Below are 20,106 nucleotides of genomic sequence, written 5' to 3'. Positions count from 1 at the left end.
ATTTTTATTCAAACCGATCTGTTGAAATTTGTCAATGACATTCACCTGACATATTAGTTTCATTTCTTCTTTGTAAATTATTCATATACTACCATGCGCTTATACGCGAACAAAGATATATAGGAGAAAAAGTAAAAGGTGAAGCAGAAGATAAAGAAAAAGTAAAAAAAGAAGAACAAGTAGAAGAAGACGAAGACGGAAAATAGAGAACGTTATTTACAATAGTAGTCATACCATGTGCTGAATAGATATTTCTACGCTGAATGATATTCAAACATCTTGTTCGTTTGAATTGTTTTTGTTCGTTTCCTTTCAGTAGTAATCCGTTCGATATATGCAACAAATGTTTTTACTGTGATCAATTACAATTTAGCTATAAAAATTTTTAGACTGTGGGCCGAAGTGTTCCATGTAAGTGCCAGTGGAGCAGGGACTGTAAAGTGGCAGCAGGTTTCCGAGGATTTAGTTCCTGTAAATATCACATGCATTCAAGATTCGCCAGAATGTATTTTCCATATTACCGCATACAACAGTCAGGTAGACAAAATTTTGGATGTACGATTAGTTCAACCAGGTAAGATCATTACTTGATATCGTATGAAAGACGATAGACAGAAATGTAACTTATTAAAAGATAATTAATATTATTCTAGGTACACGTATCGGACAAGCATCAGAGTGTTTTGTTTACTGGAAAGATACAATGACCAACGATACGTGGGGATTGAATTTTACTTCTCCGATAGATGCTAAACAATTCAGAGAATGTTGCGTAAGTTTATAACGAATGTTCTTTTGTACGGCACGCATGGAATCATTTTGGACATTTTACCGGTTTCATAAGAACAGGGATCGGCATTAATTTTCATGGTATTCGAGTCATTTACAGTCATTAGTTAATTTTTCGTACAGTCACCGTCGTTCAAGATTTCAAGGAAAGCGTCCTCTTCTTACTCGTTGAAGCTTGAGCCACCTAACAAACAAAAGATCAAAACCCGGAGAAAGCCCTTATCGACACCGGCATCACCGAGTAGATCCAGGGAGCCTCAATGCACTTGTATGACCCCAGAACAACTTGCCAGGTTTCGAAGCCAAGAAGCTAGATATCGAGGCTTTTGTGGTACGATATATTTGTTAAGTTGTATATTAATATATACGTAAATTAATTTCGAGATTGCATAATAGACAAGTGATCTGCGGGAACGAAAAATTTAACGTACTTGTGTTCATGTAGAGGCATGCATGTTTAACAGATTATTAAGTTAATTATTTATATGCTGACACTGAGCTATCTACTTAAACGTTAATTTGCATTCCGATTTTTTTACATGACAGTACGAGGTTTGATATATTTCTGTTTATTTTACCGCTATTCTGTTATACATAATGCAGGTACTTCTACGCTTCCGCGAACTATGGCAAGATCCACGGAAGTTGAAATGACACCAGCTCGTGATAAAATAACTGCAGCAACATCCAGTGCGTCCCTCTACGACAACGTTAACAATGCGAATGTAACGCCAGGAAAAACACCGAAAACAGGCGAATCAAAGCAAAAGGAGAAACAAAATGAAACCTGTCAAACTACACCAAAAACGGCGAACGTAGGAATCGAAACAGTCACCGTTGGATCACAGGTAAGTTGTACAATCATTATCTATGTGTATATTCTTATGCGTATATAGAATGTGTAACATCGTAACATACATGTACATTAAAGTTAACATTCGATTCAACATAACTAACAAAATGAAGTAATTACTTATAAGTAAGTAAGTAAGTAAGTAACTAAGTAATGTACGAGTAAGCATAAAAGTAGGTGAGATATAAAAGAAAGTTAGAAGAATAAGTTGTTTCTGCTTGATCTGAATTACAGATCGATAGCCCGGAAGAAAAAGGCGCTGCAGTTTCTCCGAAGAAAGGTCAGAAGCAAAGTCAAGATTCGTCTACTCAACAAAATAGTACTGAAATGCTAAAATCAGAGGGTACACAAGCCGGTGGTACTTTACAAAATAAATCTTTACGAAAAGAGCAATTACATCATACAAAGTCTGCTGATTATACAGACTTGGAAATGCAAAATGGCAATATCTTCAACATAGTGAACAATAATCACAGTGGAAAGAAATCAAAAAGCAAGAGTACGGATGATATGAGAATTGAAAATGCACAGAACGGTGGAATTAGCTTAGATTCGAATACCTTGAAAAGAATGCTAAAACCAATGTCGAGTATCGATAGTCCTGTTACATCCCCAGAGATGACCAGAAAGAGGCACAGCCATCATAATTATCATTACCACCCAAGCAATAACAATCAGAAATACGTTATGCAAGAGACTGAAAATGAAAATTGTGCGCATCTATATCGAGCATCATATAATAACAAGTTCCAGGCATCTAGAAGCGTGCATGACATGGGACGTCAGTACACTGGTACATACGATAACAATTTCATTTACGGTCCGATACATGCATTTTTCTTTCACTTTTGTTCTCTCGGATCTTAGCTATATTTCTTTATTTAACTCGTTTTATCTACAATTTGGAACTTAGCGAGACACGAAATTTCTTTCTACACATATACATACATTCATAAGTACACGAGCGTATGCGTCTGTAGATACGTATATCCATATACGTATATGTATATACATATGAAGCACATGCAATTGTTTATAATAATATCAAACTAGAATTTCGGTGATCTTTCAATCTCTTATCTTATCATTTTCTTTCCAAAAAATATCTTGTTAGTTATTATTGCGAATATTTGAAACTTCTATTCTTTGGTCTGTTTACACGTTATTTATTTATATGAATATATAAATTAGAAAAGAAGAATCTCTATCGCGTATTAATTTAAATATAGTTATACATAATATCGTTATTTTGAGTGTGGAATAAAAATTACGCTATTAAATGCATTACTTATGTATATTTCATTTAATTGAAAAAATCCATATTTTTGTAAATGATTATTCATTAACAAAAGTATAGTGCCAAGTGCAATTGTTAAACATTATTGTATAATACATAGTATAAGACTATGTATACAGTAGATGCGCGTTTTGATGAACCATTATTTTGACGAATGAAACATCTGAAAACCGAAATGCATACACTCGTAAGAATCTACATATACATATATATATATATACACATACATAATTACATATATACATACATGTATACTTACGAACATACATCCATACATGTTCGCTTGCTTTAACGTATCGAATCCGCCAAAACATGCATGCTTTGTAATGATAGGCTTAGGACCGGTGCAGACGAGTGGTTTGTGGCAACGTCACCACTGCGCCGCGAAAATTTGCTGTCGCTTTCGTCCGTCGAATAATGTTATTCTATAACACAGCGGCAAATCACCACGGCGATGACGCTATCGCAAATCGTTCGCCTGCACCGGGCTCTTAAGGAGAGAAAACTGACAAAAGAAATGTATTCGTACATAAGCATCCCTGTTCGAAAAGCAATATTGTGTTGACAAAAATTAACTCTGTAAAAATTTTTGAATAAGTAAAAGTGACCAAACAACGGTTTTTTTTATTGATCGCGACACATACACACGTACACATTTATATACTGTGTTGTGTGTTGTGCAAAAAGAAATTCATTAAATCTTAATAAACTAGCGGAATTGACTTGATTGTTGTTGGTATCAACTGATTCTATGAACTACATATACTAGTCTTCAGTTAGTATCGTATTGTTCTAAGTGCTAAAAAAAAAAAAAAAAAAATTGCATTGCATATTCTATAAATAAATAAAGGGGTGCGTAGTTGATTAACAGGGATGCATGGCGCATGTCAACTTACACCATCGAATCAACGTGAACGCAAAAAAGTAACGATTCTTTACGTTCGACAGTTGAATACAAACATCACACCGTTTCCAATTCCTGCATGAAGCACCTGTTTGTCGTAGGCAGCAGAGCCAGGACCTATTTAGATTCGGAACGTAATCGATGCACAGGTGATATGTCGCCGCCATCGGATAATGTCATCTTCGATAATCAGTGTTACGCGACCACGCCAAGTTCGTCGAATGGAAACTCGGATATGGAACAACCGACTCACTGCAGTTCGCGTCGTTGCAATGGTGGTCAGGCGTATCAACAGCAAAACATGCAATCTGTATCAACACCTGGTAGTCCAACTAGTAGGCTTCTTCTCGAATATGAGATGCATCTGAGGAACACTTTGGCCAAGGGTATGGACGCCGAAAGCTACAGTTTACGTACTTTTGAGGCCTTGCTAACGCAAAGCATGGAAGATTTAGGTGAGTAGTAAACCTATTTCTCAAATTACCGACAAATTTCATCTGTATTATGTACATACATTATTTCCTTCCTTTTCCACTTTTTATTTGTTCCCTCTCCTTTCCTTTCATTACCTTCACTTTGTATATACCCTCTTTATTTCCTCTATTCCTTTTTCTATACTAAACCGAGCGTCAATGTTGCAGAATTTGCGAAAAATATACCGTTGAACATTCAACGTACACCTCACGTTTCACGAAGACGTAAGTTTTATTAAGTATCTTGTTTATTCCTTTTAAAAGTCTTCGTACACATATACTCCAAACTCTACTACACATTACTCGACTTGTTGCTTCTATCGTATTACTTATCCGTATTTAATAATTAAAAGATAATGAATGAAAAGTTGAGGAGTTCTTTCGGTAATCACTAAATTTCGTTCAGAGATGAAATTTATCGTTTCATTTTCAAGCAATGTATTTTCTCTATGTCTTTAACGCATTCTTCGGTATTTCCACAGGTCCCGGTTCCAATAAATCGTCAACGTTACCACTATCGTACCGTTATTGCAATGAAAGACAAAATAGTAAGGATAGGGACGGTTACTACAGCGACCGTAATGAAATGATTAGGGAGAAAAGAGACAGAGAAATTGACCGAGATCGTGGATATCTTAGTGATTATAATTCTAGGTAAATTGTTGCTTTTGTCTTTTAAATGATCAAACTAACAGGAAAGTAGAGAATCAGTAAAAAGTAAAAAATTTGGAAAAATGTCATCTTTTAAGAAAATAGAATTTTATTTCGTTACTGTAAATTTGCATTTGTCAGCAAATAAGTGTCATCTTATTAATTCTTTTCCGAAGAAAACATAAAAGACGATATATAAAGAAGAATATTAGTTTAAATATGTATTAAATATTAATATTGTTTGATAGTATATTCTACATATATAATGTACGTCTTCGCGTTAACTGCTTTTGATTATTTTCAAAATAATGAACAACGTAATCAAGATAGTATATACTCGTAGATACATAAAAATGCTGAAATTTTAAGATGTACCAGCTGCGTTGGAGAGTCTGCACGTGCACAATGGTTTCGCCACTCTGATGGATGGCAGTCTGGTAGTTCGACGCTTGGCTCTGGTGCTTCTAGTTCTATGAATCCAAGTTACATGGGACATAAACGAGATTCTCCGTGGGATTCCTTACCATCGCTAAGACACGAGGGCAGCCTTAACGATAGCGGATATAAATCAAATCGAACTGATTCTTTAGAACAAAGGTGAATAATTTGCAACAAAATATTTAACTAACCATATAATTGTAAAGCTATGTTTCTAATCATAAATTAAAATCTACGCAATAGATATACACGTGTATATGCATTCTAAGACGTTTATTCTATTCATTTTGACAATGCATACGTGCCTCTTTGCGCCAAATCGTTAAGATATAACACTTTGTGTGTGTGTTTGTTTTTTCGAATTTTGCAGAGGAACTTTTGATAGACAAGACAGCGTGAGATCGGATTATATGTCCGATCGGGATGGCAGATATGGAATTGTTCAACAAGCTTCACTGGAGAGCACAGACTCGAGAATTTGCTACTTGACGTCCTCAGAGGTGAGTCCCCTAAGTAGTTGTCGACCTTATCAACCTGTTATATCAATATCCCACTTTAACAGTTCACTATTGCTTCACTTAGCTGCACTTTGTAAGGTAAAAATATAAACGCAGATACTTGATTAGTAACAAACTGACAACAGACAAATAAAATACAATAATTATATCGAGTTAAATTTTATGCAATCAAAAAGGATGATTCGTTTATCGAAAATTTTCGTTACACTGCTATAGGAATAGATTGATATATAGTTATTTACGAGCCTCTGTGTGCGTGTGTGTGTGTGTGTGTGTGTGTATACGGTAATTTCAAAAAGATAGATATATTTATTAAAAACTATAAATCGTATAATTGGAGTAAAGTAAAGAACAATTCCCTGTCTCGAATCGGATAATATTCATTATCGATATTCTCTGAAAGTCATTCATTTTTCTCCTTCTTATGTATTTCATTTATATAAATTTGACCTACGTGTAGATAATAAATGATCGCATTTTCGTGATATTGTATCGATTGTTGTTCATAATCTGATCATAAAATAAATATAATACGTGTGAATGAATATATTTTTATAGTGACCAGTTAGAAAGAATGATACGTACTAAAAAAATACGTATCTATTCGTTAAACGTCGATAACCTACTGACCCTGCCTACACATGCTTTGCACGAGTCACCTTTCAGCCTATTTCTATGCATCGTACTTGAACATTGATGGTACACAATGTCGCTTCTTTCCCTTCTTTTATTACTTCGTACTACGATATAACACGATAGAACACAATATAATACGATACATCAGTTTTAGATGAATAGAAAGATGAAAAAAAGTAACAGATAGGGATTAATTTTGTATTGCTTTGTTACGAACATGTATTCGAGTTATATATAGTTTCTTCCTTTCATTATATCGTCATCCTAAATGGCATACTCATATAGAAAAACATTTATTTATATAAATAGGCGATGTATATAACATAAATTGATGTTCAATGGAAAAATTTAAAAGAGAGAAGCGGAGGAAGTGGGCTAATTATATATTTAAATAGTTTTTCGAATACCTTGGTAGATGTGAACAGTAATCAACTCAAATATACATTCAACGTTATTTTGCCTTCGTACTTATTAGAACCGCCAAATTAAATTAATAATTATTATCTCGGATTTTATTTCAGGCGTGTGTGTATGTAAAGTAAATATATATGTATTACCTATACCTAGAGATTGATAACGCAAGTATGTCAAAACAAGACTATAATTTTTTTAATATCGATAATTATAATTAATTATGTTGCGTCGTATTTGATGCTTCTTCTTCGTAAAATGCGCAAAGGAGAGCAACGCTATTTTCGGAACGTATTCTTTACTTGACTAAAAGTTGTAGAAGTAATAGCAACAACGACAATGGCGGCAATAGCAACGATATCAGAAGCGGTAGCAACGGTAGCAACGGTAGCAACAGTAGCAACAGTAGCAACAACAGCAGCCAGTACCGATATTTACGACTCATTTTTCCCTACAGACTACTCCCCACTGCGCTTTCCCACCCGCTTTCTGTGCTGTCACCCATTTTCCCATTCCAAACCCCGACGGTTCCGGCCTCTTCGCATTCCCTTGCCAACTTTTCCTTCCCCTACTTCTACTGCTATCCCTACTACTCCGAGTAGCCTGACTACCCTGACTACCCCGACTACCCCGACTACCTTGACTACCCCGACTACCCCGCTTACCCCGGCCCCCATTTGGCCTCCACAGAACGAGCGAGCGAGCGAGGTATTGATTCCCCTCGCGGTAGCAGCTCCACTTCTCTGTTCTCCAGCGCCCCAGTCGGGAGCAACTCACGTTCGTGGCTGCGGCCCACTAATTCACTGCTCGTTCGCGTAAAGTCAAGAAGTGAGCTCGATCATTATCGAGCTCAGCGAATAAGCTCAGAGAAATCAGGATCGATTTCTCTGGTCACTAAAGTGGTCATTTCGTTTGCTCGCTAATAATTAGCGGTCGGTTCTCCAAGATTCGGAGGACCAATACCGTCTGGAGTCTATCCAGCGGAATATCACGCGCATTTCACAATGAATGGAGATACTAGTGACACTTCTGAAGATTGGCCGTACATGCAAAGTTCTGTTATCATACGTTGTTGAACAGGAAAACGTTTCGGTTACTCGCACAAGATCCAAATCGGTAGTGAACAAATAAGATTTTCTCAGAAAAATATCCGAACCCGCGGTTTGCTGTGTAGCACCTACACAACTACACAGCTACATACCGAACAACTCCACTAGAAGAACTGCGACGGACAAGAATATTTTCGTTGGTACCTCGCATAGAAAATTTCTTTCTGGAAGAATCACATTTAAAACAATCGTTCGACACGTGCGGGCTCACGTGCTGTTGACAAAGAACAACTACACATCAAGTTCTTCGACTAGTTTTAGTTATTCATGCATACATTGAATGATTAGATGCCTGGTATATTTATTATTTTGATTTCCCTGCTCCGTTTCGCTTAGCAACGATTTTCCAAAATAGTTGATACATAGATTTATAAGTTAGAGAAATTAGAGAAATTAGAGAAGCAGGTAATGAGCTAACAAACAAACTCATTCTAACAAATGTTGTTCTGAAGTACAAAGAAAAAGAAGAGTTGAGTTGGAAAAGAGAAAAAGTGTAGAAGAGAAATATGTATATGTATAAAGAATACGTAAAAAGGACAACGGAAAGGCAACAGATGTATGCGGATGAAAATAGAAAGGAAGAATAATTTCGAAAAAGAATAGAAATTTTTAAACTGAGATACGGTATTTGGTGTTCGAATAAAATATCTGTATGTATATATAAAATGCTAAAGAGAACGTGATATTGAGAAATGCAACATATTTTTATACAGAGAGTTCGTTTCTATGCGTATATTGCAAAAGTATTCTATATATTTACCTTTGAAACCTATCCACTTACCAAGAAAAAGGAACATTTTTAGAATAATCCTTTCGGTTTGTTAATCAACCCCGGGATTTGATTATCGCTTCTTAAAAAAGATCGATGAAAGTATTAAAAGAAAGAAAAGTCTTATTCAAGAGAGAAAGGAGCAGGGAGCAGGGAGAGAGAGAGAGAGGGAACGTTTCCTTCTGCATGTACCTTGAAAAATAAAATCAAATGGAAGGATGAAATGGGCATCCCTGTTGAAACATATGCGTATAAAAAAAAGCCACATAAAGTACAAGTTTACGGTGTATCCGCGAAATTGTCGATTTTCTAAAACAGATTCGTTCTAGTTTTACGAAACAGAAAATCACATAAAAAGGATCCTAGTAGTGATCTGTATAGTGCAAAAGCAGTTTGCCTTAAGTAGAGATTATAAATGTACAAATAATCGGAAGATTTTCATCTTACAACGGTGGTATTATAATATTTTCTCCTATGTAATGAAAACGTAACGACAAGATTGCTTCTGTCCTTCGTGACAAATATCAAATATATTGTTATAAAGTGTAAAATATTGAAATCGATTAGGGGATTTGCTTCTTTTATTTTCGTCGTTTCTATTGTCTTTTCTCTACATGGCTACGTGGCTCTTACAGGCTTTTGGACTAATGGTTAAAAAGCTCTTTCTGTCAGAGCGATAATCTAATGCTCACAGAAAATGCACAATGCACGACGACTGTGCCTATTTTATTTCGTATGCACATTCGTAATTAACATTTTACATCTATTCAGGAAACTGTTGGAGCCATACGCTGTCACTTTTACTAAAAAGATTGTCCAAATTTTCAACCGAAGGGAAGAATTTATGCCTTAAGCATCGAGTTTCAAGATAACAAGGTGATCAGTTCTTACAATGATTAACGCAACGTTTGCCAATCAAATAATATTCTTTCATGTTTAGAATCGTAAAAGAGAAACGCGATACGAAATGTTCTATAGAAGGATGCTTTTAGACATGTTCGAGCTTGAATCAAATTAACAAAAGAATCCAAATCGAACGGAATCTTCCAAATCTACGATTGAACGACACGTTGTCTATTCTTCCACCGTCCAAACGACAATAAAGGCATCGATGGGGAAAAAGAACGAACAGGTCGAGGTGAACACGATGATTTTGACGAATTCGAATCAGAGTTACTCTTGCTTACTAACTGTTTAGGAAAAGCTGGTTCGTTTTCTCTCGTTGATTCGTCCATCTAAAATCTTTTGATTCGGTTCAGCAAAAGCATCAACGTAACCAAGTATATACGATAATGGTAGAACCGAGATGGTCGATCAAGTGCATGAATAGTACCTTGAATCTGTTGAATCCGAGCAGCAGCTACACAGATTTGAAAACACTTCACAAGAAACATTGCAGAAAGTACTTTTGCCTTTGCAAAAGGCACACCATCAGCGTAATATGTATCAATGAAACGAGAAAATTGTATTGGTTTAATTACAAGAACGTTCGAGAAAAAGTCAACTTTGGTCTCGGTGACGGTTACTACTACAAGTTGCTTAGGATCATTAACGGTGCTTTGAACACTTGGGCTCAACATTACATCCACGGTTTCAGCATTGCCCGCAAAGAGATCATGTTCAAGATAAACGGCACCGCCAAGAAAAATATGAAGCTCCTGAAGGAAGGTTGCTACTGTCATTACCATCCGCATATGACAGCGGATGCTTGCAACGCCGACTTTCTAAAAAAAGTCGTAAGTTTTTGGGCTGGTGAAGGCTTTTGGGGATTACGCGAAAAGCTTCGCGGTATGACAAATTATGCTAAAAAGGTAGAGACACCAGAGTTTCCGCGTTATTATTATTATCTTGTTTTCATTAGTACCTATTATTGTTATCGTAGCTATTACCGTTATCGTTACTGTTATACCGTCGTTATTACCGTTACCATTATCGTTGCTGTTACCTTTACCGATATATCGTTACGAGAATCAATAACTATGTATACCGACGTTGATACACCGCAGTTACTGTATTTTTACCGTATCTTTACTCATTTTTTCCACAATGTATCGTTGCATACGATCATTTTTTATATTTAAATAAATATGCTAATACGTAAAACGGTAGAACATATAAAGTAAGTATATAGCACAAGTATCAACATTTCTGATATGTTAATATTCGTAATTGGTGTATAATAACATTTTTATTCTTACATGAGAAGCATCAGTTCTTATGCTCGTCACATGTTCTACACATCCTTTTGTTGTTTCTTCTTTTTCTTTTTCACTTGCTCTTTACATCGTCTTTTCTACGCACATACACACACACATAGATCCTGATTATTCTGTTCCAGTTTGAGAAATTGTTTACGTTTGATTATACGCCAACCCTACTTGGATTACACTTACGATCATAATAAAAATTATGTTTATAAATATGTATAGTTCGCAAAATGTCCGCTTGATATTGTACATTTGAGATTGAAAACGATGTATATACATACTTTCTTGTCATTCCTTTTCATTGAAGTGGAGAAAGTGGACAAATCAGATAGTAATATTGGTAAATGTTGTAGATGTCAGACGATGATAAAATGTCGCTAACTACTGCCGTTAGCGATGACGACGATGGTGAAAGTGTCATAAATTCTCCATATCGAGGAAAACAGACTGGTACCGCTGCAGCTTCGTTCAATTGCACGGGAGCAGTTCGAAAAGCTGGGTAAGCGGAAAAAAGAGCTTTGTAATAGAGAAACACACGTCAAGTTCCTAACGTAAATTTAACACAAATATCAAATTGCAGATTTTTAAGCGTGAAAAAATGGCTGTTACGAAAGAAGCATCAAATCGAGCTGGCGAGGAAGAGGGGTTGGAAAGGTTATTGGGTTTGTTTAAAAGGAACTACCCTTCTCTTCTATCCTTGTGATTCGCAAGAAAGTAGAGCCATGGAGGCAGCACCAAAACATTTGATTATAGTCGATGGTGCAATAATGCAACCAATTCCGGAACATCCAAAACGGGATTACATATTTTGCTTGAGCACCGCATTCGGCGATGCTTATTTATTCCAGGTAAGCGCGTATTGCGAAACCATTACGAATTATCGTGTCATACGCTGGATAATACAGTTTCTATCGATATATATTGCTCGATTATCAATCGTAAATCCTTTCTTGCTTTTATATACTAGGCACCATGTCAAGTGGAACTCGAAAACTGGGTGAACAGCATACATTCAGCATGTGCCGCTGCGTTTGCACGTCATCGTGGTAAAACCGGAACCCTTCATTTATTGCAAGAAGAAATATTTCGCTTAGAGAAAGCGATAGAGTCGGTAAGCGAACCGGATATAGCTATGTATTACTATGCTTTAATTTATGCTCCTTCTGACCACCAAGCGGAAGAGTTGGGAAAAATCGTTTAAACGTCTCTATCGTCTTTTCTTTAGGATCATAAATTAAAACACATGGCGGATCTTCAGCAGTCTGTCGTATCCGATGTAGAAACAAAACAGCAGATTAATAATCAAATTGTTCAATGGGAAGAAAATTTGGAGCGACTTCATTGCGAGCAATTCCGACTAAGATGCTATATGGCGAGTTTACAGAGTGGCGAATTACCAAACCCAAAGGTTTGTATACCTCGCCTCTATCTGTATCTCTGACTTAAGCATAATACAATTCTAATAAGTGTAATGACTAAATGAAATTTTCGACTATGATACGCAAATAGTCTGTAAAACGTCCTTGCGTGTTACGTTAACGTGTATAATTTATACTCATTATAGACCGTATAGAGAATCGGAAACTTGTATCGACCACCGTGAACCGCAAATAGAATCTTGTAAAACTTCAACGAGCCAGTTTCCGCTAGATTAGTAGGGGCAGCCGATAATTCCGATACGAGAATCACCTCGATTCAAATCTTTTATTTTCTCCGCAGAGTTTATTGACGCACGTATCTCGTGCTACGAAGCAAACATTAAACAAATTAGGAGTCTTTACCGTATCGTCGTTTCATGCTTTTATATGCGCACGAAGTCCTTCGTTGCTGAATAATCTACTAGCAGGACGAGGAGCTACCAAGAGGAGACCACCGTTACTATCGAGATCCAATAGTGGATCGAGTAGGAGATCCCTTCAAATATCGTCCAGAGATGATGAGAAAACCGTGAAGGTGTATGTGCCGGAAAATCAGGTAAGCTACCCTAATTGTTGTTTATGATATTATATTTAAAAGTACATCAATCCATCTATGAATGTTCGTAATTGAAATAGTTAGAAAGAATATAAAATTGTAACGGTAACTTTGTACAATTGATGTCATTAAAATTAGGATAATTTCTTTCACATTTACCTACGTTTCTATTTTCAGCTGGTATCCGTTTTTGTGCGTGACGCTATGACAGTAGAGGAATTCCTTGCGAGTGCTTGCAACAGGAAAAACCTTAATCCGATGGAACATTTCGTTCGTGTAAAGAAACGACGCGACATGGAAGATCATAATTATTTCGTACCACATAGAACGGACATGATAGAAACTTATGTAAGTATTAATGTCGTGTTATATGTTACGAATTAAACCGTTCACTTATTTGTCGATATTTCTTTGGTCTAATTGAACTGACGTAATCATTTTCCGGTAATTCATTATACATATAATATATATATTCTTACTGCAAAATTCTCTATCGAGAAGTTTGATTTCGAACATTTATATTTATATGAAAGGCTATTCCTTTGTTTTATTGTCACTAGAAACAAAGTACTATCTGCTTTATAAAAATGACTAATTATTAATTACTAATTGCGAGGCTATTGTAAACGAAAGAATAAATGAAGTAATTACATATTTATAGCATATCTAAGTAAATATACATATATTTCAGTTGCACACTCATGAGATTGTTGAAGTTTGCGCGAAAATCCTATATCAAGTAGAGCTACAGAGGAATACTCTTGAACAAATGTGGGGCTTTTCGGTGGAAGCAGAATTAATTGAGAATTCTGATCGGCAGGATGAATTGTGTTGTTATGTTAGCAGGGTTGAAGATAAGAGCGTCGCAATGCAAAATGGTAAGTAAAACGATGCACGCATTTTTCAAACTGATTATCATTGTGACTTATGTTATAACTGTTATAAATTGAGATTTCTACTAGTATAAACACGATATAGAAATTAAATCAATCAACTGTTTATTTTTATTCGTTTAGCATAATAAACACGTATACTCGTAAACTCGAACTTAATATATCAGTCTTCAGAGGAAAATTCGATAAAATTGCACGTTCGCATCGTTTTCCATAAAACTGCTTGATGTAATATAAATAGGAGATCAGTCAGGCAAGCTCAAGATTCTCTTCCCATCCCTCTTTGATCTAATTTAAGAATGAAGGTGAGATACATGTGGAAACACAAAGTCGGGTGACCTTAATCAGATTTTTTTTTGTCTGCATCTACAGAATATCTTGTAGAGAGTGACATTGAAAAATATTGATTTTTTGTATTGTACTCCCCATTAACTGAGCAAACACAGATTTACATTCTTTAACGAAGCAAGGTATGCACAATGTACATATGTATATGATGTATAAATGATATAAAATAATATATATATATATTATTAAATAATATATATTATAAATAATATATATATATATATGTAATGTCGTAAACCTCGGGGTAATTCAGGTGATCGATTCTGAAGTCTGAAAATCGAGTTTATTGTGAAAATACTTAAATGAAATACAGAAGTAAACGACAACTAATACCAATCGATAACAGTAAACAATAAATAACAAGTTCTGTGCAGTGTCAACCTGAAAATCGAGAATCGATTTTCAACGTCCTGAGCTACCGATCTTTCTCCGTCAGTCTTCAATGTTTTAAATAATTATTCTTTCTTCTGTGATCCTGTCTATCTCTGATGTTGCTCTCTATCCGTCCATTTGGGAAATGAATGTCTCTCAAAATGGCTGTCTGTGAAACAAAGAAAATCGTGCTGTCCGTGACAGAGAAAGTCCCTATCACACTTTAACTGTAGGGATTTTACATATATATATAATATAAATAATATAAAATCATGTTTTAAACACTATAAATTATGCAGCGCATTTTAATTTTTGTGTATTTTTCAAAATTAACGATGATAATATGTATTCTTATCCTTTTTTAATCAATGCAAATAGTGAAGATAATTAAAAATTGCACATGTTCCTTCGTACTTCAAATTAGAGCAATTTCTAACGTGATACTTTTTTATTTTGACGTTTTTCAGGAATCATTAAAGGAGACGAGATCATGGTAATTAACGGTGCAATAGTAAGCGATTTAGACATGATGTACTTGGAAAGTGTGTTGCAAGAAGAAGTTGGTCTATGTATGATGATGAGATCTTCGCGAACTGAACCACCAGACCTTACAGGCATAATGAGAGTCACCGATGACATAATCGAGAGTTTGGTTTGTCCGCCACCACCTTCTGATCCACCGGTTATAAGCGAAGAAATGATTTCTGGTTTAATCGTTCCAGCCCCCGGATGGAGTAAGGATTTTCGTCTACTTGAACAGTTTATTTCCACTTTTCGTTCAACATTATTCCATATTTTCTTCAGTCTTTCTCCCCTATTACCCCTCTCCCTGTTTATAATAATTTTTCGGAGAAAAGATATTTAGGATATGCAACATTGTTTTATTTTGAATTTTATTCCTACTGTATGCATTTTCGTACAATAACGGTAACAGTAGAGTAGCAGTAGAAGTAGCAGTAGTAGTAGCAGTAGAAGTAGCAATAGAAGTAGCAGTAGTAGTAGCGATGGTGGTAGCGGTGGCGGTAGCGGTAGCGGTAGCAGTAGCAGTAGCAGCAGCGGTAGCAGCAGCGGTAGCAGTAGCGGTAGCAGTAGGGTAGCAGTAGCAGTAACAGTAGTAGAAGTAGTAGTAGCAGTGGCAGTAGTAGTAGCAGTAGCAGTAGCAGTAGCATAACAGCGATTCTTTCGTTTCTTAATAAAAAGATTTTTAGTTAATTTTATCCATACTAGAAAGCGTCGAATTATTGTTACAAAATATACAGTATTTATCTAATAATTTAATAAAATAAAATTAACAAATAAATTATTATTACAAATATATAATCTGTGCATACTCATATGTATATGTCGGTGAATGTAGGCAAAGAAAGTATCGCACAGGAGTGTACGTCAGCAGCTCACATGGAAAATGGCAAACAAACATCTCGCACAAATTCATTCGAAATAGAAAACTTATTGAAAACCGCCGAACAAGTAACTGGTATCTGTCGATCACCTGGTGAAACAAGAAAATCTAGTCCCACTGGAAGTGTTGTTAGTTCTCATTCTCAAGCTATGACGCCGAGTCGGCAATTAAGCGATGCTGAGAAATTGAAGAAAGTTATTTTAGAATTAATTGAAACTGAACGTACTTATGTGAAGGTGCGTTTGATCACAACTTATTGTGAAATTGTACTTATGTGACGCTTTACTTTGCTGCGGTCCTCAAACTTTTATATTTCAATCATGTTCCCACGTTGACAAACAACAAGATCTATGAAAATGTTTCGCATAAAATTCAGGCAAAGAATCATGCATGCCAATAAAAATTTATTCACATTTTTCTAAACTTGAGGTATTTTGTAACATTAGAAAAATACAATCGACTCGAAAATGACCAGAAGAATGCAGCAGGGTTAAAATCGAATCTCAATCTCAATCATAGAAGATTTGCACTCTATATTATGTAAACATATGATACATACGTATATATAATATACACATATTGTCGCGTAAAATATCTATTAATCTAAATATCTATCTATAAGTAAAATAGGTATTGCATTACATGAACAAATGAAATACTTTTTCAGAACTTAAATAATTTGCTGGAGAACTACTTAGAACCCCTCAAACGCGAAACATTCTTATCGAATGCAGAGATAAACGCATTGTTTGGGAACATACAAGAGATTGTTACATTTCAACGACAATTTCTACAAAATCTTGATCATGCGATCGAGATGGAAGCTGATTTCAATAATTTCGACCATCCTAGTCAATTTAAGGTATGCGATATTGATGATCTGCAATAAGAAGGTTACACCTTTGCTATCTATTGTATTTATTTTATCGAATATTTGTATGTATGAGCATACGTGTATTCCTCTTTACCATACATACGTACAAGTATACACATAACGTAAAAGAAAAAGTAAAAGAAGTACGAAGTAAAAGATTTATATGTATATGTATTGTATAATATGCGAATTATTTATATTTTTTTCAAAGGGTGTCCTGTTTTCTATTGGAAGTGCCTTCTTATATTACGTAAATCATTTCAAGTTGTACAGTTCGTTTTGTGCTAGCCACTCAAAAGCACAAAAGGTTTTACATCCAAGTGAGTAAAATTTCGATTTTCTTGTTTATTAAGATCTATCTATACCCTATTAAGAGAATGAAGAAAAACATGCTTTAAATAAACTTTTCTTTATTTTCTTTTATTAGATGAAGGAAACCAAGCTTTACAAGAGTTCCTGCAAGCGCGCAATCCAAGGCAGCAACATTCGTCGACTTTAGAATCATACTTGATAAAACCTATTCAACGAATACTGAAATATCCGTTGTTGTTACAACAGCTTCGAAACCTAACTGACGAACGAAGTGAAGAGCACCAGCACTTGATTGGTAAACGAGAAAATTATTATATATGCTTGTCTCTATATAAATATATATGCAAACTTGTTAAATTAATATTAATCGTTTATCACGAGTACAGAAGCCTTAAAAGGAATGGAGAAAGTAGCCGAACACATCAATGAAATGCAAAGGATTCACGAAGAATACGGAGCTATCTTTGATCACTTGTTCAGGCAACATCAAAAGTCTTGCAAACAGGTAAACAAAACGTAATAAACATTCAAAGGCATTCCACTTCCAGATTTTATATTCTATATTTTGCATTTTATGCGTATCTTGCAATGATGCTATCTCGCCAGCCGATCGACTTAAGTCCAGGAGATCTTTTATATTATGGAGGGGTCGAATGGCTCAATATTTCCGACTTTCTTGGTAAAATCAAGAAAGGGTTGGAACTGCACGCAATGTGTTTTGTGTTTAAGTCTGCTGTCGTATTCTTGTGTAAAGAAAGGTTGAGACAGAAGAAGAAGCTTATGGTAATTTTTTTATTTTCTTCTTTCATCTTAGAAATAACATAAAAATTTATTTATATGTATACTTATATACAATATATATATATATATATATGTATATCTGGACACATATCATAAATTTAATAATATTTTGATCAGGGGGTATCCACTAAAGCGAATTCCAGTGAGGTAGAAATAATTCGCTATCAAGTATTAATTCCTGTAACGGAAGTACAAGTTAGAGCTAGTTCCGCCAAAGATATGGAATCTCATTTCCTGTGGGAATTGATCCACTTAAGAAGTCAATTACAGAGAAGATCGGAGAAAGTATACGTGCTTTCTAACAGGTATCGTCTAACGGTATTTCTTCTTGAATTAAAAGTTTTAAAACATACACGCTTTGCCCTGAACCACCGCATCATCCGACGAATTTACCTGCATTAATTTGTCGCTACACATCATTGTCAGGTACATTTTATATATGTATGTATATATAAAAGTATGGTATATACTTTTTATTGTATATACGTGTGATGTATCATATGCTATACTACTTAACAAACATTTTCATATTACGTTACGGGCGCAGTCCGCAGGGTGTGCGTAATCGACCTTGCCCGTGGAATGTCAGTATTATACACTGCTGACTGGTAGAGTCCGAAGAAACAGTTGAATAGCGAACACAATCCAATATAATACGAGCAAAATTAACATTTTATTAATTGTGTTAATAAGATTAACACAAAAACAAGTTAGCGCGACGCTGCCCACATGGATATTTTATTTCAAACCTGGCAAAGTTCGCAAAAAAGATAATAAAATCAAATGGTGGGCATTGTCAATTTTACTCCTATCATATTGGTCCATGTTCGGAATTCGAGTATTTTTTGGGCGACGGTATGTAATGCTGACATTGGTTGGATAAAGCCGACATTTGTATACCCTACCAGCTAACGATTTCTAGAGCGATTAGAATCGAAATTGTACGTAATATGTGTAACATTTATACATATATTACCTTTATGTATTTCCTTAGCACAACAGAATTCAGAAATGCATTTTTGAGGACGATACGTCAAATTATTCGAGAATCGGTTCGAAATATGAGTATACCATCGACGAAGCAGAACTTGAACCAACCACCGATTACCATTTCACCACGAATGTCAACTGGACATGTTGAAAAGTTTGAGAAACAGTCGGCAAGCCAGGGACAAAATGGCAGTAACAGTAGCGCCGTAACTACCGGTACGCTATCGAAAAAAACGGTTAAACCGCAAATATTGCCAACTTCCCATAACGTAAAACGAAAATATAGCCAATCGAAGCAAACGGTAGAGCATGAAAGTTCCGAAGATAAAGATATCGAGGAGCCAGCAGGCGCGATCAATCAACAGCAAACGACATTTCGCTCCCGAAGCAAGACTATCAGCGATACATCCGGTGAGATTTATTTGTTATGACACGAATACAATTAATCTTTTCTTACGTGAATGGAGGATTCTGAGGAACGTTATTTTTAACGCACAGGAGAGGTGAAAGTCGAGATGGATTCAGGAACAAAATCCGAAGGAGAAGAAGATTCGCAAGCTTTTTTAGGTGAGAAGAAGGCGAATTTGGGCCGCACACCGAATCATTTGACTTTGAGCACCACTTCAACAATTTCAGCAGGAAGTACGGGTAGTCAGGCGAGACTGATCCAATCTTCTCATCAACCGGAAAATTATCAGCCGATCGCAGTCAAGGAACTTGGTAAGAATTTCATATTCAATCGAATAAGCATTCTTATCTTAAACGAGAGATCTCTCGTTACGTTATATGGTCTGTTATATTGTACTTGAATACATGTATGTATATACTGTTTTATGTATATATTATTATATATCTGAATTGAATATTACCTGTTGAAGGTTCGCCGATTTGGAAACCACGGGAATTACCCTCGCTAGGAGAGTCTACGACGTTGCCACGTAAGGGTAAGTCGGCCAGCGAGTTTGGGGATATAAGCTCATCTCATAGCGCCTCCCGAAAGTCTCTGATAGAAATCAATAATTGTGCTCAACAATCTAACTGTAATAACCACGTTTAAATTAAATAGATGTTAACTGATTGACGAA

General features: G+C 35.6%; 1 protein-coding gene across 10 annotated transcripts in view; it reads left to right on the top strand.

Moving 5' to 3' along the window:
- LOC100647149 (protein still life, isoforms C/SIF type 2) overlaps window positions 1-20,106 on the top strand; it is a 26,246-nt gene extending 6,140 nt beyond the window's left edge. For 3 of the 10 annotated variants that reach the window (XM_003397348.4, XM_048408649.1, XM_012311418.3), the window contains exons 3-30: window positions 390-574; window positions 654-772; window positions 913-1,120; window positions 1,393-1,637; window positions 1,877-2,435; window positions 3,945-4,298; window positions 4,485-4,541; window positions 4,799-4,970; window positions 5,337-5,564; window positions 5,776-5,905; window positions 11,409-11,554; window positions 11,636-11,903; window positions 12,023-12,166; window positions 12,281-12,463; window positions 12,775-13,029; window positions 13,207-13,377; window positions 13,721-13,907; window positions 15,110-15,376; window positions 16,000-16,280; window positions 16,712-16,906; window positions 17,130-17,238; window positions 17,346-17,525; window positions 17,617-17,735; window positions 17,837-18,013; window positions 18,149-18,336; window positions 19,026-19,432; window positions 19,520-19,741; window positions 19,900-20,106. In XM_003397348.4, coding sequence (XP_003397396.1) covers window positions 390-574; window positions 654-772; window positions 913-1,120; window positions 1,393-1,637; window positions 1,877-2,435; window positions 3,945-4,298; window positions 4,485-4,541; window positions 4,799-4,970; window positions 5,337-5,564; window positions 5,776-5,905; window positions 11,409-11,554; window positions 11,636-11,903; window positions 12,023-12,166; window positions 12,281-12,463; window positions 12,775-13,029; window positions 13,207-13,377; window positions 13,721-13,907; window positions 15,110-15,376; window positions 16,000-16,280; window positions 16,712-16,906; window positions 17,130-17,238; window positions 17,346-17,525; window positions 17,617-17,735; window positions 17,837-18,013; window positions 18,149-18,336; window positions 19,026-19,432; window positions 19,520-19,741; window positions 19,900-20,078 — 5,935 coding nt within the window. In that variant the 3' untranslated portion in view covers window positions 20,079-20,106. Of the gene's footprint in view, window positions 1-389; window positions 575-653; window positions 773-912; window positions 1,121-1,392; window positions 1,638-1,876; window positions 2,436-3,944; window positions 4,299-4,484; window positions 4,542-4,798; window positions 4,971-5,336; window positions 5,565-5,775; window positions 5,906-7,699; window positions 10,660-11,408; window positions 11,555-11,635; window positions 11,904-12,022; window positions 12,167-12,280; window positions 12,464-12,774; window positions 13,030-13,206; window positions 13,378-13,720; window positions 13,908-15,109; window positions 15,377-15,999; window positions 16,281-16,711; window positions 16,907-17,129; window positions 17,239-17,345; window positions 17,526-17,616; window positions 17,736-17,836; window positions 18,014-18,148; window positions 18,337-19,025; window positions 19,433-19,519; window positions 19,742-19,899 lie in introns of those variants that run through there. The other 7 variants (XM_048408653.1, XM_048408652.1, XM_048408651.1 and 4 more) reach the window with 7 other exon arrangements.

Source organism: Bombus terrestris, chromosome 9 (genome assembly GCF_910591885.1).
Source record: "Bombus terrestris chromosome 9, iyBomTerr1.2, whole genome shotgun sequence".
NCBI classification, from domain to species: domain Eukaryota; kingdom Metazoa; phylum Arthropoda; class Insecta; order Hymenoptera; family Apidae; genus Bombus; species Bombus terrestris.
The sequence above is the reverse complement of the archived record's forward strand: the minus strand, read 5'-3'. Positions and strand labels throughout refer to the sequence as shown.